Source organism: Oncorhynchus keta, chromosome 7 (genome assembly GCF_023373465.1).
Source record: "Oncorhynchus keta strain PuntledgeMale-10-30-2019 chromosome 7, Oket_V2, whole genome shotgun sequence".
Classification (NCBI taxonomy): domain Eukaryota; kingdom Metazoa; phylum Chordata; class Actinopteri; order Salmoniformes; family Salmonidae; genus Oncorhynchus; species Oncorhynchus keta.
Window position 1 is genome coordinate 16,636,337 of NC_068427.1, and position 27,059 is coordinate 16,663,395.

The 27,059-nt window shown below is 40.5% G+C and overlaps 1 protein-coding gene across 1 annotated transcript in view; it reads right to left on the reverse strand.

The window, feature by feature from the left end:
• The window catches only part of LOC118386090 (rho GTPase-activating protein 6-like), a 57,216-nt gene that overhangs the window by 14,950 nt on the left and 15,207 nt on the right, over positions 1 to 27,059 (reverse strand). The window contains exons 2-4 of the mRNA XM_035773498.1: positions 5,849 to 6,008; positions 3,176 to 3,247; positions 1,764 to 2,032 (exon numbers count right to left, since the gene is read on the reverse strand). Coding sequence (XP_035629391.1) covers positions 1,764 to 2,032; positions 3,176 to 3,247; positions 5,849 to 6,008 — 501 coding nt within the window. The remainder of the gene's footprint in view (positions 1 to 1,763; positions 2,033 to 3,175; positions 3,248 to 5,848; positions 6,009 to 27,059) is intronic.

Genomic DNA, 27,059 nt, shown 5'->3' on the forward strand with positions numbered 1-27,059 from the left:
CTGTTCATAACAAAACGATTGGTAAATAATTTTGGTTTACAACCCTTGGTGTAAGAACAGTACCAACATATGGAGAGGTGATGGATAGCATACGGCGGCTAGCATAGCATCAAGTGCATGGCATAGAACGATGGATTATATACAGTGGAAAGCATAGTGAAGTGAAGTGGGAGGATGGCCAACAGTATTTCTACCTTTGCCCCTCAAGTTGTAAGCCTCATAAATTCCAATTAAATTCTTGAATTGAAGTAGTAAACTGGATACAGAATTGCTTTTCAAATTTAATTAAAGTAAAGTAAAGAATTGAATTCAAATGTCTCTTCTATTCTGTATTAGGTGTATTATACACTCAGTGTGCAAAACATTAGGAACACCTGCTCTTTCCATGACATAGACTGACCAGGTGAATCCAGGTTAAAGCTATGATCCCTTATCCATGTCACTTGTTAAATCACACTTCAATCAGTGTAGAAGACAGGATAAAGAAGGATTTTAAAGCCTCGAGACAATTGAGACATGGATTGTGTATGTGTGCCATTCAGAGGGTGAATGCAAATCAAAATATTTATGTTCCTTTGAACAGGGAATGGTAGTAGGTGCCAGGTGCACCGGTTTGAGTGAGTAAAAAACTATAACGCTGCTGGGTTTTTCACTCTCAACAATTTCCCTTGTGCATAAAGAATGGTCCATCACCCAAATACATCAAGCCAACTTGACACAACTGTGGAAAGGATTGGAGTCATCATGGGCCAGCATCCCTGTGGAACACAATTAATTGAGGTTGTTCTGAGGGCAAAAGGGGTTCAACTCAATATTAGGAAGGTATTCCTAATGTTTTGTCAATAAAAACATCAAACATTGTTGATTTTTGTTTTTACATGAAACAAAAAGTTATTATTTTATAAGTTGTGGTTATTATATTTCATTAATCACATACATTTAGTTCAATATGGGGAAAACACCAACATTCCCAGAATGTATTAGTTTAAATCTGAAGTTGACCCTGAGGCCTTCAAAAAGAAGCCAAACAAATTAAATGGTTGGTGGAAATATAATACACCATTCTAAGCACTAAGATTAAAAGAGTATATGAACATTGTTTTCAGAGAAAAGTGATACATTCTTTGGTATCTGGGAGTGTGACCTGTCAAGTTCAAGGAAACTCCCATGTTCTATGACTGAGTGGAATTTCTTTGAATTGCACTGCATTAAATTGTACTTCCTGTCAATCAAACAAAAATTCAGATTCTACATCATGTCGGGTGTGGGCGAATCAATTCGAATTTAATCTCATGGGTTGGATGAGACTGAATTCCAAAATTCTGAATTGAGCCCAACCCTGCTAGCCAGCTATCTAAACTTGTACTAATCCTGGTCAAATTACTAACCAGGGACGCAGGGACCCTGACCTCCAGGGGTTTACATAAATGTTGTGTGTCACTCTCATAGATCTTAATATGGCATAAGTCATGGAAAATGTGTATAATTTCAGGAAATTAGCTATAAAACTGCACATTTTATTCTCAGCCCTATGGCAAAATGAGTAGAATTGCAGAAAATGTGCTTTGAAACTGCAACATTTTCTCTATGCCCCATGTAGAATTGCAGAAAATGTACTTTACAAATATACACATTTTTCTGTCCGCCATCAACAGTGGGCATCTAAAATGTTTTGCCAGAGAGGTAGGTGGGCCCCTCAACCAGAATACATTCAGGCTCCTGATGTGGGTTTGTGAGAACAGCCCACACATGTAAAAACCTACCCTCCTGCATGTGCGTGGTGGTGCCTCGGGCGTGTTGGGCAAAGGGGACTCATTGGGCGTTTCGGAGTTGGAACTGAGGGAGGAGTTGCTGCTGGACAGCTCCTTGTCCTTAGTGCTCCTCCAGGAGGTGAGGCGCAAGAGGGAGCACACCAGGTCACTGGCGTCCCGGTGCTCCTCTCGCTGGGTCTGGAGCTCCTGACGCTGCTTCTGGGCACGGTCGTTAGAGATCACCTGCGACAGCGTTATACCGAATGCCTGGGGCATAGACTCTGTGGTGGGCAGGAGGGACAGAAAAAGGAAAGTTAATCTTCATCATTAGCTTCAATTCAATCATAAATCCATACACTTGCTTCAAAGTATTTCATTTGATTTAACCCTTACTTTACCAGGTAAGTTGACTGAGAACACATTGTCATTTACAGCAACGACCTGGGGAATAGTTACAGGGGAGAAGAGGGGGGATGAATGAGCCATTTGGAAGGGGAAATCAAAGCAACATCTACCTTATGGGGAGTATGAAGTAAAAATCTACTGTAACTGTACTTGCCAAAAAGCCTGCATGGCTATTAACCATGCCTCCTTTTTTGCCTTCTTTAAATTTCCCGTAGGGACTCTAATTGAAAAAACAACAACCAGACACTATAGATTCTTGGGGAAATGTAGTGTTTAACCTAAACAATATCCCCACTATGTATCCACTATCCTGTCAGGGGACGCATAGTTGGGGATTTTTCTCTTCATACACAGGGAGAGAAAAGAGAGGGAGAGTGGGATAGGGCTGTCCATGCCCGAGGATAGGCTGTGATGACTGAGCCACCTCTCAAGATTGGTTTTTGTTGTTTCCTTGACCGCTCAGCCGACAGAGAGAACTCACATTCCTGTGTACGAACATTGTTGCAGGGGGCAGGGCAGCAGTCGGCAGTGCAATTATTGAAGCAGCCCCTTCTACTGTATGTTTTCTCTGAGAGCTCGGCAGGTAGAAACAGCTGAGAATGCCTGCTCCAGTGAACTCCAGTGAAATGGATCAAAGAGTCAGTTCTCCACTGTCAACGGCTGGCCGGGCCAGTGTGTGAGAAAACAGAGCCCAGCTGGACAACAACAACCCACTGGGAACAGAAGTCAGTTGAATATCTAGTTTAGATTTACATTTCTGAAGTCACATAATGTGCACATTGCATTTACATAAAGTGAATTTAATGTGAAATCAACAAACAAATGTCACTCTGTCATTGGATTTAGGTTAAGAGTTGGGTGGAAAAGAGATACAATTATTTTACGTCGATGACGTGGAAACAACGTTGATTCAACCATTTCTTTTTTTTACCAGTGGGAAAGGTATAAAGGACTCAGTGACTATCCCACAGCCTTGAACTGAAAGGAGCCGTGTTAATCTTCACTGGGTTGGAAAGTACCTTTTTCTTTACTCTTCTCTTTGGCCAATGAATCCAACTTCCTCCTGAGTGACTTCTTATGCTTTTGACCATCTAAGAAAAGAAAGAACACAGATGTTATACAAGACTTCCTAACTTTCTACCGGATATTACCATACTTGTTACATGTCACTTCGGGACTCAATATTACATTTCCATATACCAATGTTCTCGTCACAATCTGAAAGAGGCTTCAAAATCTCCTTAAACAGACAACCCAAGCTTAAATCATGTCGTATTTAAAATGTGGTATGTGAATCCTAGTTAATAGTCTTCTTTCAATTGCACTATGGAGGTCATATGTGACTTTCCACACAAACATGTCTGCCTTTACTGTCCTGTCTTACCTGACTCAATCCATATGTAGACAGGGTGAATTTAAAGTCTGCTACTATTCAAATTACATTTAATGTGTTTTTCCAACAGTTAATTATTCTTGCTAGGGTCGCAAAGCTACTGGTAATTTGCCAAAGTTACCAGCATCTTCAGTAATTCTGGTAATTAACAGAAAATCTATTGTAACTTTGGTAATTTATACTTGAATGACTGTAAAAATTAAAAAAATATGGTGTTCATTTATTATATCTGTGTCCATATTGTCCATGCGATTCTAGTAGATAGATCACAGGTTCAAGAGAAAATAGCCTAATGAATGAAAAAATAATCTTATCAACTATTGTCACGCCTTGGTCTTAGTATTTTGTGTTTTCTTTCTTTATTTGGTCAGGCCAGGGTGTGACATGGGTTTATTTTGTGGTGTGTTTTTGTATTGGGATTTTAGTGGGTAATGGGATTGTGGCTGAGTAGGGTTGTCTAGGAAAGTCTATGGTTGCCTGAGGCGGTTCTTAATCAGAGGCAGGTGATTATCGTTGTCTCTGATTGGGAACCATATTTAGGCAGCCATATTCTTTGAGTGTTCGTGGGTGATTGTTCCTGTCTCTGTGTTTGTAGTCACCAGATAGGCTGTATAGGTTTTCACGGTCCGTTTTTGTTTTGTTCGTGTTTTCGTCTAATAAACATGTATGGAAATTACCACGCTGCATTTTGGTCCGACTCTCCTTCGACGGAAGAAAACCTTTACAACTATGGTGTTATTTTCAATTAACTCTTCAAACTATTGTATTTTTTCACAACTGCCATCAGTTTGACACCAAAACATTGACAACAAATACATACTGACATAGTAAAATAGATTTAAGCTGGTAAAAACAAAGAAGGAAATCAAGTTTATTTCATGCTGAAACTTTTATTAAATGCCAATGGTTTACATGTTTCATGTGATATGACCACATGCGATAAGGCCACACAGAGGACTATTACAGACCCCTGGGATCATCTCAAGTACTCAAATGAGCCACTAGATGTATTGTGATATTACATACGGTGTTAGGATCTTAATTTGAGCCAGTCTGCTACAGAAGGAAAATAATCCTGCAGCAACACCTCACGGCACAACGCCTCTCCCCCATGTGACCTACTTGTTGTGTGTATGTACTGACTGATAGATGCGCACACACACACACACACACACACACTACATGTAAATATATATTTTTTAATGTAAATTGTAAATGATTTTGTCTGTTATGTCTGTTACGTTGTGTCGGACCCCAGTAAGACTAGCCGTCACCATTGGCGTCAGCTAATGGGGAGCCTAATAAATCAAATCAAATTATAAGTAATGGACATTTTTTTGTAGGGTTGATATATTTTTCTTTAGGGCAAATCAAGTCTGGCATTTTATAGTGGAAAGGACAAACTATAGAAGCCTTTTTAACCCTTGGCCTACAATTTCCATGCCCCCGTGGAAATCTAATTAACATAATACAAACATCCCCATAAAAATCTGTCTGTTTAAACTAGAGATATCTGGTTCTTTGCATGGGCTATGTCTCAATCCACCACATCCTCTGACATCACCCTGCCACCTCTGCGGAGAAAGGTGGCAGAGCCAGAGCGGTGTTTGTCAGACCATGAGACATCCTGAAAATCTGTCTTCTCACGAAAACATCTGTAGCGTCCAAATGGTTTGGCCTAAACACAAAAATATGACCCCTCTGTGGAAAGCTGAGACTCTCACGAACACCAGTTTAAACGTTGAATACACTACAGGTTTGCATTTCCTGCTCAGCGACAAAAGAGAGATCATATTCAGATTGTATATTTTAAAAAATCCTTGAAAGATACCAAAATTGGGGTAGATTACTGGTAAACTTTGAACGTTTCCATTAATCTACCCCCCCTTTGCAACCCTATCTGTGAGAGAGCCCGGCTGACAAGAAACAGACCAAAGGTTGAACACATACAACCTCACACCACGGCAAAAATATATACTTCTAGCTACATACAGTACTTTCAAATTACTTTCTTCTATACAAAACGTAATTGAATACACTTGAATAAATTAGATAAAAAATGGTTTTACAAATTTCTGTCTTATACCAACACTAACATGCAGGATTAACTAGCAATGATACATTACATTCTGTTTTGGAGTTAGTGTCTGTTGAGTAATATTTAGACATGTTGTAACAAGAACTTCTCGCCAAGGGCCTGGGAACAAATAGCTTTGCTCACTGTATGGGAATCTGAAGGGAGGAATCAGGAGATAGTGGCTGACTGTTAGATGGCTTCCAGGCCTGAGTAGTAGAGTACCTTTGGGGATGGTGATCTGGCAACCCAGGTCGTAGTCCTGGAGCAGCCTGCTGAAGGCCACATCCTGCAGGCGGACTCTCTCCAACTCTGAGAGGCTCTGGAGGAGCACCGGCTTCAGGCGCACGCTCAGCCCTGACATGCTGTTCCATGTGAAGTCATCCTGTTGTGAGGAGACAAGACACATGTCAGAGAGGGAACGAGAGAGAGAGACACGCACACGCACACCCCAGAGATATCTGTCACTGTGGAGGTTATTTTTTTAGTCATGCTCTTTGAAATGAAGTAAAGCACTCGTACACCAACAGACACTTCTGCCTCACCTGACAGCTGAATGCCTCCGGCACAACAATCATCTGACACTTCCCATTACTAAAGATGAGATCCTCCAAAGTGTCAACAAGACAGTTGGATTCAGGCTAGTATATGTCAAGTGAATGGAAGGGGGTGGTGGATGGAGGAGTGTCCAGACCTAGCTCTGTTTCTGTTGTACTACATTCTGTATACGTAACATACAAACTCTTCTTTCATTCTACTCTGGAAGCGTAAGTATAAACAAGAGCTTGTGTTCATATGAATAATCTACTCTCCCGGATGATGGCATCATCGGCTAGATAAGCCACTGACCTATAATTAAGCAATACAGCCCAAGGAGGTGTGGTATATGGCTAATATACCACGGCTAAGGGCTGTTCTTAAGCGCAATGCGGAGTGCCTGGACACAGCCCTCAGCCGTGGGAAAATTGGCCATAAATCACAAAACCCTGAGGTGCCTTATTGCTATTATAAACTAGTTACCAATGTAAGTAGAGCAGTACAAATAAAATGTTTTGTCATACCCATGGTATACGGTCTGATACCATGGCTGTCAGCCAATCAGCATTCAGAGCTCGAACCACCCAGTTCATAATAAAGGTAAGGGTCTAATGGTTGTCGAGCGCCAACTGCGCATTTGCAGGCTGTCAAATCAGAGGCCCTCCTTTGATATAAAGTTGTTGTTGACAAAAAAGGAAAACGTGTCAGTTTATCACTTTCACGACTTTGGAGTAATAACATGTTCAACAATACTGAACAAAAATATAAAATGCAACATGCAAACTGTTGGTCCCATGTTTCATGAGTTTAAATAAAATGTCCCAGAAATGTTCCATATGCACAAAAAACGTATTTCTCTCCAATGTTAAGCACAAATTAGTTTATTAGTTTATCACTGTTAGTGAGCATTTCTCCTTTGCCATGTTAATCCTTCCACCTGAAAGGTGTGGCATATCAAGAAGCTGATTAAACAGCATGATCATTACACAGGTGCACCTTGTGCTGGGAACAATAAAAGGCCACTCTAAAATGTGCAGTTTTGTCACACAACACAATGCCACAGATGTCTCAGGTTTTGAGGGAGCGTGCAATTGGCATGCTGACTGCAGGAATGTCCACCAGAGCTGTTGCCAGAGATTTGAATGTTCATTTCTCTACCATAAGCCTCTTCCAACGTTGTTTTAGAGAATTTGGCAGTACGTCCAACCGGCCTCACAACTGCAGACCACATGTAACCAAGCAAGCCCAGGACCTCCACATTCGACTTCTTCACCTCGTCTGAGACCAGCCCCCGGACAGTTGAAGAAACTGTGGGTTTGCACAACCAAAGAATTTCTGCACAAACTGTCAGAAACCGTCTCAGGGAAGCTCATCTGCGTGCACATCGTCCTCACCATGGTCTTGATCTGACTGCAGGTTGGCATCATAGCCAACTTCAGTGGGCAAATGCTTACCTTCGATGGCCACTGGCAAGCTGGAGAAGTGTTCTCTTCACAGATTAATCCCAGTTTCAACTATACAGGGCAGATGGTAGACCGCGTGTTTGGCATTGTGTGGGTGAGCGGTTTGCTGATGTTAATGTCCTGCTCCACATGGTGGCTGTGAACAAAATGGCATTTTAGCGTTGGCAATTTGAATGCACAGTGATACTGTAACAACATACTAAGGTCCATTGTCGTGCCATTCATCCACTGCCATCACCTCATGTTACAGCATGATAATGCAAGGCCCCGTGTCGCAAGGATCTGTACGCAATTCTTTGAATCTGAAAATGTCCCAGTTCTTCCATGGCCTGCATACTCAGACATGTCACCCATTGAGCATGTTTGGGCTGCTCTGGGTCCACGTGTATGACAGCCTGTTCCAGTTCCCGCCAATATACAGCAACTTAGCAAAGCCATTTAAGAGGAGTGGGACAACATTCCACAGGCCAAAATCAACAGCCTGATCAACTCAGTAAAATCATGGACATTGTTCCATGTTTCATTTATATTTTTGTTCAGTGTATTTAAGACATTGGCTCGAATCTATGTTGTGCTTTCAGATTTCGATGAAATTAACAACTAAGTAAGAATTTGTCACTTATCTCATTGACTTCTCAAACCCCAAACCCTGGCCTAGTCTGTTTTGTATGTTTCACAAGTGTTCCCAGAAGTCTTGCGATGTTGCTCCTCTGGGTTTAGAAACTCTGTGCCCACACAGTCAGTTGAGTTCGGTGAGGAAGAGATGTGACAGATGAAGAGTGAAAACATCTTTGGATGTGATGTAGAGAGAATTATGTGAAAAGAAAAGCTATAAAATCGAAATCAAATCATATTATATTTGTCACATGCGCCAAATACAACTGGTGTATACTTTACCATGAAATGCTTGCTTACGAGCTCTTCCCAACGATGCAGAGTTTAAAAATAATGATAAAAATGCAATAGTAACACAAGAGAAATAAAATAAAATACACAAGAATGGAGCGACAGTATACTGTATACAAGGAGTACTAGAACCTAATGCTCACATGTGGAATTGCATTTTCAGATGTGAAAAACTTTCAGATGAAAAAAATCGAATTTACACTTTCACGTGAAAATCTACCTTGCACTATCATGTGAAAAACTATCAAGTTAAAATCTAACTCTCACATCTGGAATTGCATTTTCAGATGTGAAAAACATTCACATGTTAAAATCAAATTTACAGTTTTACATATGAAGATATCACAAGTTGGAATTTTGCATCGCCATGTTGTTACATTTATTTTTTAATGTACTCAAATGTCTTCACGTGTAGTTTCATGTTCTCACATGTTGCTTCTACATGTTGAAATGTTATCACATTAACTCCACATGTGAAATTCATGTGGATTTTCCATAAGGGCTACCTCAGCGAGCTCATTGCAAAGGTTCCTCCCTTCGTAATGTGTTGGATCATTGAGTAATTTTCCCCAGTCCTAACCTATAACAGTCAGACAGGGGACTGATACTGTGTACTTCCTTCCCTCATCAACAAACAAAAGACTGTCTCTGTTGCGATTCTCTCCATGTTCTGTCCACTGGAGCCAAGATCTCTGCTGTAGCCAGATAATGTGTTTAATCTCCCTGCCCTGCATGCCAACCAATAAAGGCCAAACACACACACACACATACACAGCTGATGCCCTCCACAGCTGGGAGGCATTAACACCCAGTAATACATCACAGCACTTTATCACACACTTGCACAATGTGGGATTGATCACAGTGTAAATGGGACGGTAAATCTGACCAAACAATCCGATTAACCAACATTAGTTTCCCGTGTGGATAGACCTGAAAAATACTGTGCAGATTGTCAACAGTTTTGCTGAAACTGGACGAGAGGTAGGAAAAGAAAGGCACATTTTTAACTATTCTATTATTTGTCCAAATCAAAGTCAAAAATAGGTCTACAAAGCTGCCTAATACTGCTTATAAGTTCCTACTAATTGGTGTCCCTATTGAATTGATTGTGATAATGGTTGAGGTATGAGCAGGTGTCATTCCAGGGTAGGATACAGTGAGATTCTAAAGTAGAGCAGTGTAATCCTTTCCAAGATATATTTTTAAATGGCTGGTTGGTAACTTGGCAACCACATTGTTTGCTTTCACTCCTGCAGTTTTATGTATCTTTACAGTACTTGTCAAACTCATTCCACTGATGGCCGAGTATATGCAGGTTTTCGTTCCCCCTTGTTGATTAATTAAGATCACTAATTAGTAAGGAACTCCCCTCACCTGGTTGCATAGATCTTCGTTGAAAGAAAAAAAATAGACACTCTGCTCTCCGTGGAAGGAGTTTGACATGGTGCAGCATCTCTCCACAAAATAAAATTACAGGGTATTTGTTTACAACCGACTCTAAGATGAAAAGGTAATTGGACTAGGTTTTAATGAGAAGTTATCACCATTGCCTGATACCGTACAATAGGTTTAAAAAAGTTACATACACTGAGAAACAACACACCAAATGACCCAATGTTAAATCAACACTGACAGGTTTAAATTAACACTGAAAGTGTGGACCTGTATAGACACTGGAACCGTGTTAAATTAACACACTGCTTGGTGTAAAGCCTCATTTTCCAGGGCGCCTTGCCTTTCGAGTGAATTGTAGAGTTACCACCCATGACTGCATGTTAGTGACAGAGACATGTTTATTTTTATTGATTATTTTCTATTATTGAATATTTAAAACATACAATCTACTTGTAGTGAAGCCACTCAACATTTACATCACATTAGTATTCTAACAGACTCCCATCCAGAGGGACCCACAGAAGCAACCAGGGTCAACGCCCTGCTTAAGGGCACGTCGACAGATCTCCCACAAGGTCAAAAACGGGGACCCGAAGCGGCGACACATCAGCCACCGGCCCAAGCTCCCTACCGCCAGGCTACTAGCCCTCCAAGATCCCCTCCACAGTTCCCCAAGAGCTGCACTTCAACTACCCGAGACTCCCAAACAATACCCCCATCCCCCCCAAGAAAAATATTATAATTCCATTCCCCAACCCCAAGACCCCCGTCCTCCCCAATGCACCAACAACCATCAAAATGAACAAAAGAGGAAGAAGAGAAAACAATGCAAAAAACAAGACCCGAAGGTCAACAGAAATCATAACAGAAAGGCCAACTGAATATGTTTGAGCGCATGAATGGCACTATTTACATGTGTGTATGTGTGTGTGTCCGTGTATGTGCATTTGAATGAGAGTGTGTGTATATGCATGTGTACAAAGCCTATGCGGCATCAGCCTCAGGCAAACAAGAATTAGCTGTAACAACACTGGTGTCATTTACTTTATTTGTTTTTCTTTTATCTTTGACCATCATTCTATCCTCCGCCCAGCAACTCCACTCCCACTTGTCTCCAATTCCACATCCCAAACCTCAGCTTCCTTCAGCCCATCCCATCTATCTCTGCTGGCCACCCTCAGCCCATCCCATCTATCTCTGCTGGCCACCCTCAGCCCATCCCATCTATCTCTGCTGGCCACCCTCAGCCCATCCCATCTATCTCTGCTGGCCACCCTCAGCCCATCCCATCTATCTCTGCTGGCCACCCTCAGCCCATCCCATCTATCTCTGCTGGCCACCCTCTTCGGAATTCTACACACCGTATATCTTTCAAATAGATTCAAAATGTATCTAATCGAATAGAATACACAGATTGCGAGTTGAAGATAAACACTTTTACTAAGAATATTAGTAATTGACTGACCCGGTCTCTCCAGATCTCCTAACAATACTATTTCTAGGGTAAAATTCAGATCAATGTTATGCATTTTCAGCCATTCCTGAAACCGAGACCAGAAATTGGCTACCTGAGGGCAACACCCCAAAAAATTGTCTGTTGATTCTGTATCCTCACAACAAAACCTGCAGAGCTGCAATGATTGTATGCCCCAAATATTCAACATTTTGTTGGTGGCAAGAATAACTTTAGCGGAAAAGCACAAAGTCTTGAATCTTGTGTCATTTTATATATCAATTCATACACCCTGTGCCATGGAATCGGAACATCAAATCTCTTCCCAACTATTTTGCAATCTGTATGGCACAGCTGTCAACATCCTGGTCCTCAAATGAAACTGGTGTACTTTCCTATTTATGCTATTTTTATTTCTCTGACAGTTTTGATCCTTTATATTGGGTAGACAGACCAGTTCCCTACCTCCTCCTGCTGCCAACCGCCTCGTCCATTTTTGGGGAAATGCCGTAGTCAATTGGTTGTAGTCTTGGATTGAGCAGTCCTTCCTTTACAATTCTGATAACTCCATGAAAGACATAAGTCTACCATTTCAATTTACAAAATCATTTCAAAACAAAATACCCGTTTCAAACATATTTTTCATAAATACAGGTCTTATCAACCAGCACATTTGAGGTTGTCAACCATACTATTTGTTTAATAGTAATCTACTTGAGAAAGTAAACCTTTTGGATAAATGAAGCTTTTAGAGAGAGGTTTAGTGCTTTTATATTTAATCATCTCAACTCACCCATTATATAGATAGGCACGCTTTATCTTGTCTGGTTTAGCATCCCAGATAAATCAAAATAAGTGTGTAAACTGAGATATGGCTATGGTGTTCATCAGGGCAATTTTTCCATAAATAGACAGGTATTTACCTCTCCATGGTCTCCACCATCTTGTCTATTTTCTATTGAAATTCATTGTGGAGAGCTCATTGATATCTTATGTGATATGAATACCAAGTATGTCTACTTCGCAGTCAGCCCATGTTATAGGTAAACTGCAGGGTAAATGTAAAAGTTGTATTTTTTAAAGATCCAATACGTAATGTTATATACACTTATCATAATTAGGTCCAGAAAAGCTATCTAGATATTCAATGAGACATTGCAGGGATCTAGCTTGCGGATGTAATATAACACTTGAGTCATCGGCAAACATGGACACAGAAAATGCAGAAGGTTGGTTATCCCCTCTCTGCTGGAATCCAATAGAAATTACACATCACTTTGCAAACCAGTATATTTTGACAGGTTCGGTGTATAACCCAACATGCTGGGTTGCTCAGATTACCCAAGCGTGCGTTCATTTAACCATCAGATGGGTTTCCATTCACTTTTATGATGGGTTGACCAAGCAGCTGGGTATTAGTGTATGTAATCCATAGGTTATTTTCAAGAGGCATGGCTCATTATCATGTTAAGTATGTACACTGCAATGTTACATTTGGCTTGAATATTGCACACAACATACACAAATATGAATATGATTATTTACATAATGCAACAAAGGGTTACTTTCCCACTGGGGATATCACACTGGGATTTGCAGAGGTGTTTGCATAGGACTCATACACTTCTGTAAGCATAATTAAAGCTACAAAAGTGTCATTTGTCAAGCTTAATATGTGACAACAATTCTGCCGAACAGAATAACTGGAATTACATTTACTCTCATAGGTGACCAAAAATGACTTCCTGAAAGCCACGCCCCTACCAAGACAAGCCTCCAGTCTGATGGGTCATAACTCAATGACTGTATTTACACAGGCAGCCAATTCTGATATTTTTTGGGGGTCTTTTGACCATTCACCTGACCATTCACCTCAGATCTTTTCATCAAATCTTCTTCTTCTTCCTCATGTGGTTTTGCAGCAGACTAGACGCTTCGTTGTGTATTGGTACCTTTCACAGTTTGGAAAGTGCGTTGCACATTTGTTCACAAAAGAAAAAGGAAATTGCACTGCCATCTAACCCTATATCCCCAGCATCTAACCCCAGCATCTAACCCTATATCCCCAGCATCTAACCCCAGCATCTAACCCTATATCCCCAGCATCTAACCCCAGCATCTAACCCTATACCCCCAGCATCTAATCCCAGCATCTAACCCTATATCCCCAGCATCTAACCCCATATCCCCAGCATCTAACCCCAGCATCTAACCCTATATCCCCAGCATCTAACCCCAGCATCTAACCCTATATCCCCAGCATCTAATCCCAGCATCTAACCCTATATCCCCAGCATCTAACCCCATATCCCCAGCATCTAACCCCAGCATCTAACCCTATATCCCCAGCATCTAACCCCAGCATCTAACCCTATATCCCCAGCATCTAACCCCAGCATCTAACCCTATATCCCCAGCATCTAACCCCAGCATCTAACCCTATATCCCCAGCATCTAACCCCAGCATCTATCCCTATATCCCCAGCACTCCCCACCACCATTCTCACTACTTTGGTCCCAACAGGTTCTACACCAGGCCGTCGACCTGGGAGGGTGGAACCCCTTCTCTCAAATCCCCCTGTAGTTTTTCTGCACTAAAATCTCTGATACCCCAAAACATATATTCTGCTGCAACCAATTCAATCTTCTGGGATTTCCTTTCCATCTGTGCGGTACAATTAATGATCATAGTAATAAAACACCAAGAAGCCAACCTTACTAAAGCACAAAACATTTGGGTCACTCTGCACTGGCCTACTACTCACAGGGATCCTCCTCATCCTCTACTTTCTTCACTGCCTCAGCATGACACTTTCTACACTTCTCCCACCCTAGACACTTCAATCTGTCTCACTCGAATAGGACATTTCTGATCCCCAGCAACATGGCTACTCCCACAATTGAAACACACCACTTTTCCCCCCTCGAAACTACACACTATCCGGCACACCTCTCCCTCCTACATACTGCTGCAACTTGACCATAAACTTGGCACTTAGTGGGGTTGGAAAACCAACCCTCTCACGGTAGGAGTGAAACTGGATGAATGCAACAAGCATGTCTCTGTCACTAACAAATTCAGTCTTTGGTGATAACTCTACAACTATACATTTGAAAGGCAAGGCACTCTAGGAATTATGAAAATAAACCTTTACACTAAGCATTGTTAATTCAACATTGTTCAGTGTCTATACGGGTCCACACTTTGTGTTAATTTAAAACTGGGGAATTTGCTGTGTATAAAACTGAGGGAACATGCAGATATGTGTACACATTTATCATACACTGTAATTGTGTATAATACAAAGTCGTATCTTATTCAGAATAGTTTAAATGACAGCTTGCATCTGCTCAATCTGTTCAGACATTCCTACAGAGTGAGTACTGTACATGGGAGGGGAGGGGAGGCTTTCAAAATAATTTCTCCCCTATCAGATCTCTGTCCATGCTAGGTTCTCACAGTCCTTCTCAAACACAGAGGAGCACGGTCCTCATATTTAAAACTATACAGACATGGTGGACTGGACTTGACATAACCCCAGCACTCATAAACCATCTATTGTAGAAATGTTAAGTGTAAAAAAAGTATTTTAAATAAAAAATGTTTACTATGACTATGTGTGTGTGTTGACTTGCTGCCAGAGAGTGCAGAGATATGAGGGCATGCGGTGGAGGAGATCTTCATGGGCTATACTCAGCCTTGTCTCATGTTAGTAAGTTGGTGGTCTATTGATATCCCTCTAGTGGTGTGGGGGCTGTGCTTGGTGGTTGGGGTTATATCCTGCCCGGTTGGCCCTGTCCGGGGGTATTGTCGGACGGGGCCACAGTGTCCCCTGGCCCAGTGTCCCCTGGTCTCAGCCTCCAGTATCTATGCTGCAATAGTCTATGTGCCAGGGGGCTGGTGTAATGATCCTGTCTTATCTGGTGTCCTGTGTGAATTTAAGTATGCTGCCTCTAATTCTCTATCTCCCTCTCTCCCTTCCCGGAGGACCTGAGCCCAAGGATCATGCCTCAGGACTACTTGGCCTGATGACTCCTGGCTCTCCCCAGTCCAGCTGGTCATTTCAACTGTTCTGCCTGCGGCTAGGGAATCCTGATTGTGTTCACCGGACGTGCTACCTTGTCCCGGACCTGCTGTTTCCGACTCTCTCTCTCTACCGCACCTGCTGTCTCAACCAAGCCAACTGTCATTTACTCCTGACATACTGACCTGTTGCACCCTCTACAACTAGTTTAATTATTATTAGACTCTGCTGGTCATCTATGAACATTTAAAAAAATTTAAGAACAATCTGGCCTTAAATGACCATGTTCTCTTATAATCTCTACCCGGCACAGCCTGAAGAGGACTGGCCTGGTTCCTCTCTAGGTTTCTTCCTAGGTTCCTGCCTTTCTATGAGAGATTTTTGTGACATCTGCTGATGTAAAAAATGGCTTTATAAATACATTTGATGAAATTGATTGATGCAGAATGATGATCAGTATATTCAGTAAAACAGATAATATCATTTTCAGCAATGTATTATAATAAGTTACATGTCTAATATCATTTCAAGCATTATGATGTTAGGAAAACACACCACAGTGGGAAAAAAAGAGCATTCTATGAAATGGATCATCCTGAAAAGTTTGGCTTGAAAAACATCATATGAAAATGTGCATTCATTCTTGCACACTAAAAGGAGCACCTCGTCTGTGAAAATATTGAACGTGTCATTAAATGTGGATGTTGCTGTCACACTAACCCGAGCTCAAAATCTCATCTTAAACATGGTATGTGAAAATATTAGGCAACTCTGTGTGGTGTTTAAAAAAAATCAAATTACAGGTGAGAGGTGCTACCCTGCTGCCAAAGCACTAATCAGAGGATGGCAGAACATTACCCAAGGTGACACATAGACATATGAGACACATAGCCATACACCTCCACATGTGGGAGCAGGGAAACTTAGTCTTGTTACGAACCACTTTGATAGTTAATCATTTCAATTCAATTAGAGGAAATAGTACTTTATTGTAAACTGTAATACTGTAGCCTATATGAAAGAGTTCACACAAGGCGCATGTCTTTCAGTGGTTACCTCCCAATGCAAATAAACAAATTATTTAAAAAATTGTTAACGAGATGCTTACTCTTTTCACTTACAGTTTGATCGTTCAACTCTAAAAGTCTAAAAGATCCCAGAAATGTTCCATATGCACAAAAACTTTATTTCTCACAAATTTTGTCCACAATTTTGTTTATACCCACGTTAGTGAGCATTTCTCTTTTGCCAAGATAATTCATCCACTTGACACGTCTGGCTTATCAAGACGCCAAGAACCTTGTGCTGGGACAATAAGAGGACACTCTAAAATGTGCAGTTTTGTCACACAACACAATGCCACAGATGTCTCAAGTTGAGGGAGCGTGCAATTGGCATGCTGACAGCAGGAATGTTCACCAGAGCTGTTGCCAGAGAAGTTCATGTTTATTTATCTACCATAAGCCGCTTCCAACATCATTTTAGAGATTTTGGCAGTACGTACAACCGTCCTGCAAGACCACGTGTAACCACGTCAGTCTAGGACCTTCACATCAGGTTTCTTCACTTGCAGGAACGTCTGAGACCAGCCACCTGATGAAACTGTGGGTTTCCACACCCAAATCATTTCTGCACAAACTTTCAGAAACCATCTCAGGAAAGCTCATTTGTCCGATCGTAGTCCTCACCAGGGTCTTGAACTGACTGCAGTTTGGTGTCGTAATTAAATTCACTGGGCAAATGCTCAACTTTTATGACCATTGGTATTGCTGGAGGAGTGTGCCCTTCACGGATAGATGGCAGACAGCGTGTATGGCATCGTGTGGCAAGTCGTTTCCTGATGTCAACATTGTGAACAGAGTGCCCCATGGTGGTAGTGGGGCTATGGTATGGGCAGGCATAAGCTTCGGACAATGAACACAACTGCATTTTATCAATGGCAATTTGAATATGCAGAGATACCGTGACGTAATCCTGAGGCCCATTGTCGTGCCATTCATCCACCGCCATCACCTCATGTTTCAGAATGATGATGCACGGCCCCATGTCGCAAGTATCTGTACACAATTCCTGGAAGCTGAAAATGTCCCAGTTCTTCCATGGCCTGCATAGTCACCAGACATTTCACCCATTTAGCATGTTTGGGATGCTCTGGATCGACCTGTACGATAACATGTTTCGGTTCCCGCCAATATCCAGCAACTTCGCACACCCATTGAAGAGTAGTGGGACAACATTCCACAGCCTACAATCAACAGCCTGATGAACTCTATGCGAAGAAGATGTGTCGCGCTGCATGAGGCAAATGGTGGTCACACCAGATACTGACAGTTTTTTTGATCTAGGCCCCTACTTTTTTTTTAACGATATCTGTGACCAACAGATGCATATCTGTATTCCCAGTCATGTGAAATCCATAGATTAACTCAGTAAGGTCTTTGAGATTGTTATATGTTGCGTTTACATTTTTGTTTGAGTATAGATTGGGGCACATGTGCGTCAATATACTTTATAACCTAAAATAGTATGAATTTGCATTCAATAAATATAACTTTATTGTATACTGTAATACTGTAACCTAAATGAGAGTGTTTACACAAGGCACATGTCATTCAGTGGTTCCTTACCAATGCGCTGATTTTTTGTTTTTAGAGAAAACATAATATATCATTCAGTGGAATACAATGAGCAAGGTAAACACAAAATAGTGAGATTGAGCACCCAGAATACATCCATCAACCACATTTGAACTAGATCCGATAGGTGATGAATATTCCTCTCTGTTCAGGAAGTCTTCAATGGAGCATTTTAGTTGTGTTCTCCACAAAAACTTCAAACTGGGACTAGACTAATTTTAGGAACAAATACCTAAAACAAACGCTGGTGCACATTTCCCAAAACCTCTACAAGCACAGCATTACCTAAAAAAGTGGAAGAGAGCCAGTCATCTCTCCGATCTGAACCATTCAGGATTCTGCATGCTGATCAATATTCATGACTGCATGCCGAGGTGAGTTTGGGGTTGTTGATTATTCATTGACTTTCTGATGTCTGGGAAGCTCACAACCTGCACACACAGCAACCATTTATTGTATCTAGAATGAGGGGAAAGACACCCATAATTGGTTATTCCTAGTTTGGAAATAGATTACAAATGACCAATAGTAATGGCAGTTTCAGTTGCACCTATCTTAACCACATTGACATTTATTTTGGGGAAAAAAACAATACCGTAGGATGTTCTGTAGACATTGTCAACAAAAACAATGACTACTATTATTGCACTTCACAACAAATGTTTTTTGAATAATGATGTGAAACACAAGGTCGCGTACATGTCTTGTTTTCAGAAGTTGATTCTTGGACATTTTATCATACTTCATTCGGTACTTCCTGCTTTTAAGCACAATATCATATATTATATACAATACATATTACCTCAATTACCTCAACTAACCTGTACCCCTGCACATTGACTCAGTACCGGCCTGTACCCCTGCGCATTGACTCAGTACCGGCCTGTACCCCTGCGCATTGACTCAGTACCGGCCTGTACCCCTGCACATTGACTCAGTACCGGCCTGTACCCCTGCACATTGACTCAGTACCGGCCTGTACCCCTGCACAAATTATTTTTGTTGTGCTTGCATTGTTGGTCAAGCATTTCAAAGTTGTATCTGGCGCATGTGACAAATACAATTTGATTTCATTTAAATTGTACAGTATTATACTGTGTGTCATACACAGTACTTGCTTTGAAATCGTATTTATATTGCAGTAAGTGTACTGTAATATGAAATACATTTTGCTTGTTACCGAGCTGCCTGTAAGCCACTGTCAAATTCATACTAACCCCTTCACAGTGTGGCTATTTCCTACCTGTTCATTCCTGAGCAGGAATGGATTTGATGAGATTTCACTTTAAAGCTACACCGTAAAACGGGCATGTAGCCAACCATTAAAGGGTGGACCCCCAGTAAAACAAACTACGGATCGATGGGATCCCATGCCATTTTATTTGGGATGATTTCAAGGACATAACACTGAAGTAATGACATTCCACGTGAGCAGCACTACTTTTTAACATGATTTGCACATTTCAGTTATTCTCAACAACTTATTAAACGACCATTGTCTGCACAAAATCAGAAAGTTATCAATGTCTTGGCTGAACATAGCCAACACTAAGTGTGGCGAATTCAACAAATAGGCCACTACAACGCTGATGCTGCTTAGAAGATAAGGGCCGCGCAATACTCACAAGGTAGGAGATGTGCCTGTCGAAGGGTAGGAGGTCCGCCATGATCAGAATACGTAGAGCAGCCCGCAACACAGAGCAAAGTTTGTGAGTTACATTTCAGAAGAGTTTGCTTCGTTTGCCCTTAGTTTTACTTTTAGAACCATTTTTGTTTAACTCTCAATTGCGTGTCTCCTGTGGTGAAGCTGAGGTCCTTGAATAATGATGATTATGGGGGCAGCTAGAGGTGCTCTGTCTCTCGCTCTCTTTATTTCGCTCTCTCTCTCTCTCTCACTCTGAAAGTTGAACAACTCAGTGGTTAATGAGGCAGTAATAAACACTGTCAAAATTCCCAGTAAAGAGTCATACATTTATGTTTAAACATATCTGAAGCATGCCATCCTTCACCATACATATTTTCTGATCAAAATGTATCAACTTGTCCCACTGTGATAAAATATATTTATACTAGAGACCATACCTCAACATCATTCAATCAATTATTTAAATTCCACTATCTATCAACGTGTTGTCAGTGAAATCTACTCACGTAAATAATTGTCAATGCAGATATTTGGTAAGAGGAGGTTTTGATGGCAGGGATGTGGCTGTCCTGCAAGAAAACATGCTGTTGCAATGTGAGCACAACTGTGTCCCAGACCACCAGATGTGATGTAGTACCCTACAGTAGCCTCTATGGGTAGCCTAATTAAATGATGTGCTATGCAAAAGAACCCGCTATGACCCTGCTAAACATGTTTTACACATTGCAATATGCTGTAGTCGTATTATCCTGGTTCTCATGCTTAAAAATGTATTCAATCTAAATGAGATCCAGTCAACATCTTACAAAATTGTTCCATTAGCCTATGAGGCATATTCCCAAAGGGTAAACAAAGGTCTCTATTGCCTGAGAATGTGGCAGTAACTATCCCTTATGGAAAAGATGAATGGACATGTTTGTTATTACTTTGCCATGCTGACATCTTCAGCAGCTTTTACTCAAACAAAAATGGCCAAAATGTATCATCGTTGTATTTTTCACATTTTTGACGGTATGACGGTATTTGATGTTTTTTAATAATAAAAGTTCAACATTTGCTTTATGAGTAGTGCGTGACACATACACACAAAGTGATCAAATGGGTCACTCTCTATTCTGATTGTTTTATACTGTTCAATTAAACTTCAACCAAAAATAATTTTCCACATTTTCATAACTTCATGCACTTCCTGCAGTCATTTGAGATCATTTCCACACTGCCACGTAGGGCTGCATGATATGGGCAACGAAATCTAGGGCTTATTTTTTTACCAAATATTTGCTTTTGCGATTTGACTCGAGATTTAGATCAAAACACTTGGGTGAACTGTTGGAATCAAAAATTATGATTATTCTAATTCTATAGTTAAAAGATAATAGTGGGCACTTTGAATAAAGTGCTGTTTGACATGGCAACAAATTAAAATTCCAGGGAGGAGTTATTATGATGGGTTGGAACCAAAGTGTTTATCAGTGTTTCCTAGGGGACCCTATAATCTTTGGCTACATTAAATGTTCTCTTAGCTACTTCATGTAGCTAACATATTCATATTTGCATATTCCTCTTTGATTTAGAAGATACTGTTGCACAAACAACATAGTGATTTAGGCCTAGACCATCACTGCTATCAGGCTGTATAGCTAGCAAAATTTGCTTTGACTCAGTACATTTATTAGATAGCTAGTTAACCAGCTAACTAGCGATTAACATTAATAAGGAAATTATCTCAAAAGAGAAAGATGTCCTCATGTGTAAAACCTATAACCTCCCAATAGAATCCCCAAGTCAGTCGCTTGAACTATCCCTTGTTATAACATCTTTGGTCTGACAAACGCTTACGTGACAACCAGAATGCATTGTATGATGTCAACAAACATGGCGCCACACTTAGCTGGCAAATAGCTGAGCATTAGTTAATCATAATCAATACAACCTTCAAAAAAAGTATTTTACACACATCATATGTGTCCATTACAATCTATGCAAGAATCCGAATGCATGATTTTGTCACCACATACTTGAAAACATGTGAATAAACAGTAAATACATTATTCTCCATACATACACAGTATGCTACAGTAGAAATGACAACATGATATACAGAAAATAAGGCCCTTACTTTGAAGGGAACGCACACATGTCCAAAGTTATTATTTGTAAGGAAAACAACAATGTAGGCAATGTGAGCGTAAGCCAGAAAATGTGCCAGGGGGAAAAGTTTGTGCAAGGCCTGTTTTGACTTGAGATGCGCAATGTCATCATACCTGATCTGGCGACACACTGGGGAAGTGCTTGGGCTCTCCTTGAAGAGACAAGTTTGTCCGGCTCAGTAAAGCTTCAAACGTAAATGTCTGCAACAGTGAAATGTGCTACTTCTTATGTGGATTAATGAGGAGGCAGAACACACCTCAATTCAAACTGTTGTTAGAAAATAAAACTAGTTAGAAAATCACTTGAAATTGACAAGTTGAAACATAGCCTATAGATAATTAGCAGACAGTGTGCCTTGGTTTGAGGGCAGCCCAGGTTACCTGTCCTGTTGCGTAACTATCACAGTTTTGAACAGTGAGTGCATTCTGACATCACGCACATAAAACAAACTCATGCTTGGGCGACCATTAGAGTAATTTGGAACTCAAGTGGGAAAAGGTTAAGATCACTACTAATGGAATGGCAGCACAAGAGGTGATTTCAATTATTTTAGAATATTTCCTGATAATGTTAGATAAAAAATGTGGGTTACTGAGCCAACGATGATAAGCGCTGCACACTTAAGCAAAACAGGATCCAATTGGTCTGCCCCTGTGGATTTCATGTCTATTGCAAGCAAAGCATCCAGGACTTCTTTTTCTGTAAATAGTCTAAAAGAAAAGCTTTGATTATAATTTCTCTGATCATTCAGCAAGTTTCCCCTATCAGCATCTAGACCAGTATCATTGTGAAGTTCATTCAAAGAGAATACCCGCTGAAATAAAATGGTGATTAAATGCATCATCAATTTTTTCCCAAAATGAGGCCAGTGTCTGAATGAATTTGTTGTGTCAGAGGAGGAAGTGGAACCCTTCAGGGATTTGACAGTTTTCCAGAATTTCGCCGGGTTCTCATTACAATCCCAAAGAGTGGTTACATAAGAATCAGATGTAACTTTTCTTACACAATGATTCCTCAGCTGCTTAAAAGCTTGCAGGTCTGAGCCCAAGCCTGTGTTCCTGCCCTTGACCCAAGCATCATCTCTTTAATGAAAGACTTCTGATAATTCCAGAGTGTACCAGGCATTCAATCTACATTTAACCCCTCATTTTTTGAAGGGAGCATGATTATCCACAATAGTATTGAAGACAGCTAAAAAAAAGGCTCAAAGCTATATCTGTCACGCCTGCTCCCGCTCTCCCTCTCTGGCACTCAAGGCAAGGCTTCCCTTCATTACGCACACCTGTCACCATCATTACGCGCAGCTGCGCAATATTGGACTCACCTGGACTCCCTTAACTTATCGATGACCCCTTCTATAAGTGTCTACTCCCCTGTTTGTTCCCTGTGTCAGCATCAATGTCATTATGTGTTCATGGCCAGACGCTGCCAGTTGCTATTAAATGTATACTCCCTGTACCTGCTTCTCGTCTCTACCAGTGTCGACCTTACAAAATCAGGTTCAGAAATAGCTGAAATACAATCAAGGTCACTAAAATAAAGATAATGTAAAAAAGCCTGTTCACTGAAGTTTTTAAAGTTCTCTTAGTGATGACACAAGGTTTAGATTAGTGTATTCTCACATCTCTAACACAAACAACTGGGCAATGGTCACTAATGTCTTAGGCGAAGACACCAGTAGAAATATATTGTTGTGGTGTATTCGTTAAAATAAGATCAATTAGAATTGACTTTGAAAGACTTTTAGGGTTGAGCTGTGTAGTCTTAGTCACCAGCTGGGTTAGGTTTAGATCATTAGATGTATTTTAGATTGTCTGAAGCCTGTATTTCCAAATCATAATTTAGGTCACCCAGGATAATAAATTCTGATTAAGAAAAAAGAAGACAACAAATGAGTTAACCCCTCAAGTGCACAAAGGTTAGCTGAGGGAGGATGGTAAGACCCCTATAGCAGTTATGGATACATTTATGCCCAGACAAAGGCTTAAATATAGTAGCTTATAAAAATTGTCAGGGGAAAATAATTTCAGTTAAAAGCTGTTAGGGATGATGCGAATTTTCGCAGCTTTTTGTAAAAAATCGTGCAACATTTCAACGTCCTGCTACTCATGCCAGGAATATAGTATATGCATATGATAAGTATGTGTGTATAGAAAACACTCTGAAGTCTCTAAAACTGGTTAAATTGTGTCTGTGGCTATAACAGAACGTGTTTAGGAGTAAAAATCCCAGGGAAAACTGTTCACCAAAAACACCAAAAAATATTCATCCGCCAGTCAATGTATTGTCTAAGGCGACAGACAAAAAACGAAGATTCCATTACAATGCCTACAGCTTCCACATGATGTCGCCAGTACTGGCATTTTATGGCTGCTTTATCCTTGGTTAGATGACGTATAGGCACTTCCTGTCTTGGGGCTCACCGCAGGATGTTATGAAAGTGAAAACATGGAGGTTGAGTTCAAGACTTGCTGCTATCAAATACAGATCGCCCCGTGATCAATTTGATAGATTATTAACGTTTAATACCTAAAGTTGGTTTAGAAAAGTAGTTTGAAGTGATTTGTAAAAGTTTATAGGCAACTTTTGTAATTTTAAAAAGTGACGTTGCGTCTTGTAAAGCGGAATTTTCCTGGATCAGACCGGTCTTCATGAAATTACATTTTGGGTATACAATGACGGATTTAATCGGGAAAAAGACCCAATTGTGATGTTTATGGGACATATAGGAGTGCCAACAGAGAAGCTCGTCAAAGGTAATGAATGTTTTATATTTTAGTTATGCGTTTTGTGTAGCGCCGGCTACCGCAAAATCTGTTGTTTAGGTGACTTCTGGTATTTTGGGGGGTGCATGCTATCAGATAATAGATTCTCATGCTTTCGCCGAAAAGCATTTTACAAATCTGACTTGTTGGCGAGATTCACAACGAGTGTAGCTTTAATTCAGTACCTTGCATGTGTGTTTTAATGAAAGTTTGAGTTTTATCGAAAACTATAGGTGGCGCTCTGAAATTTCCACTGATTGATGTTCCTGCACTGGGATTACATTCTGCGTCATCCCTAACAGGTTTTAAGAGACAAAGAAAACATTTTTAAAAATAAAAATGGCCGCTCTATATTATGACAAGCAATATTCATTGGAAAACTCTTCTCCCGATGACACGTCATTTAATCGAAGATGTCATTCATTCTTAATGAAATGAGACAAATGCTCTACGAATGAAAACACAAAATGTATAGATTTGTTTTGGCAGATCATCTGTGTTACTGTAACGTGTGGTCAATGTCTCCCTCTAGTGGACTCTCTAATACTGACTGTGCAGACGGCAATACAGGGAGAGGAATCTATGCAATGAATATAAATGTCTTCTAAGCATTTGATTAACGAAATGAAATACAACTTTCAGACATGTTTTGATGTGACTAATTCATCTAACACAAAGGCTAGATTCATATATTTCTTTATAAGAGATTAAAAAAACTCCTATAACTTATTTCAGAATTTTGTATTGCAAAGGGTCAGGTGAGTTCAGGACATGAGACGGTGAAAGAAAGCTAGTGACCACCAGATATCAGCACTGAGCTACACCTTGATATTCAACTGCGCTTTGCCATCATTGATGGGGGAAGAGAGCGTCTCCTGAAGTAATCCATAACAGCCGTCTTCACAGAAAACAGCAATATACACGGACGGAGACACACAGTCATTCATGTGGGGGTCCACAATAATCTGGATTTTTTTTTAAATGGCATTGATTACATCTACATACAACCTTTTCACAGTTTCATACTGTACCTGCCTGGGGCAATTCAATTACAAAGCAACATGCTATCCTAAAATCAACCTAAAGCAACATGCTATCCTAAAATCAACCTAAATTAACCCAAAAGTATCCGCAACTAATGCCGGGGATGTGGGTAAACAGAGAATGTCCACAGCCACATGAAACAGTAATTCATTTAAGGCTCCAACGCCCAAAGCCATCAAATCAAATTATATTTGTAAACAGAGTTAAATCAGCTCTAGTTTACAAAGGGTAGTCCCTCAGAAACAAAGGGTCACAACTTCCTCTCTATATCTTATTATCTATGTTCATTTGAGCTTCGCTGCCTCATGTGTCTCTAATCTAATGTCCTTCTCTATTGAGAGATCATCCAGTTTATCTTTAGACCTGGGGTGAATAAGAGTGAGGTGATTATTACATTTAATGAGACCTCAGACCAGACACAGCCAGCCCAAGCTAATACATTGTGATGAGCTACTGAGCGCAACACACTCATTTGAAGCGACAACAGCAGGATCCCCATTGAGGATTCAACTCCCTGATTGTGACTGATGAGTGTTCCTTCTCCTCCGTCACGTTTGCATCTCCTCAAGAAGCTGCCGCCGTGCGGTCTATATTTAGAAAAGGTTTTCTCGCCAAATAACAACATCAATGTTCTGTAGCGAGCTGTCTCACTCAGCCCATTTACACTGAACTGTAGGACCTTAATTTGATCACCTTGTTGCAGGGGAACTGCGGGACATTTAAAACTTGTCGTGTATTTGAGGTTTAGAAAGGCTTCTGAAGTTTGTCATTTCCACTTACTAATGTAAGATTTGATTTTCCCTTTTACGGAAAATGAATCAACCCCTACAAAAAAAATGTAAATTCATTTTAATACACATAATACTTCACATGTCCTGTTGCTGCAGGGAATATTTTTCCTGCTCTAGCAACCCGGCTCAAATTAAGGTCCTACATCTGCTGGTATAAATCCTTTCCATACTGTATTCTCACTCTAAGAAAGGCAGTAATGAGGCCAGTAATAATGTGAGGACAAGTGAGAATGTCTTGTTGAGTAAGTTAACATCCAAATAATTAAATAGTAATCATGTGCCAAATCACTGTGCTTGGATAGTATTGGCAATTCTGTGCTTTTTGAAGAGATTGTAATGCCATAGCAACCTCGTCCACACGGTAATTGCTACCACATAGAGCTAACTGGGGGATGAGACTATTGCAATAGTGATCCTAAAATGTATACATTTGTGGATAGTTTAACGATCATGGGCTTAATCATCTAAGCATGTGAGATTTTTGTAGTGTATTGGGACATTAAATGCATTTTACTTCAGTGCTAGCCTCTCTACACTGGCTTCCTGTCAAAGCAAGGGCTGATTTCAAGGTTTTACTGCTAACCTACAAAGCATTACATGGGCTTGCTCCTACCTACCTCTC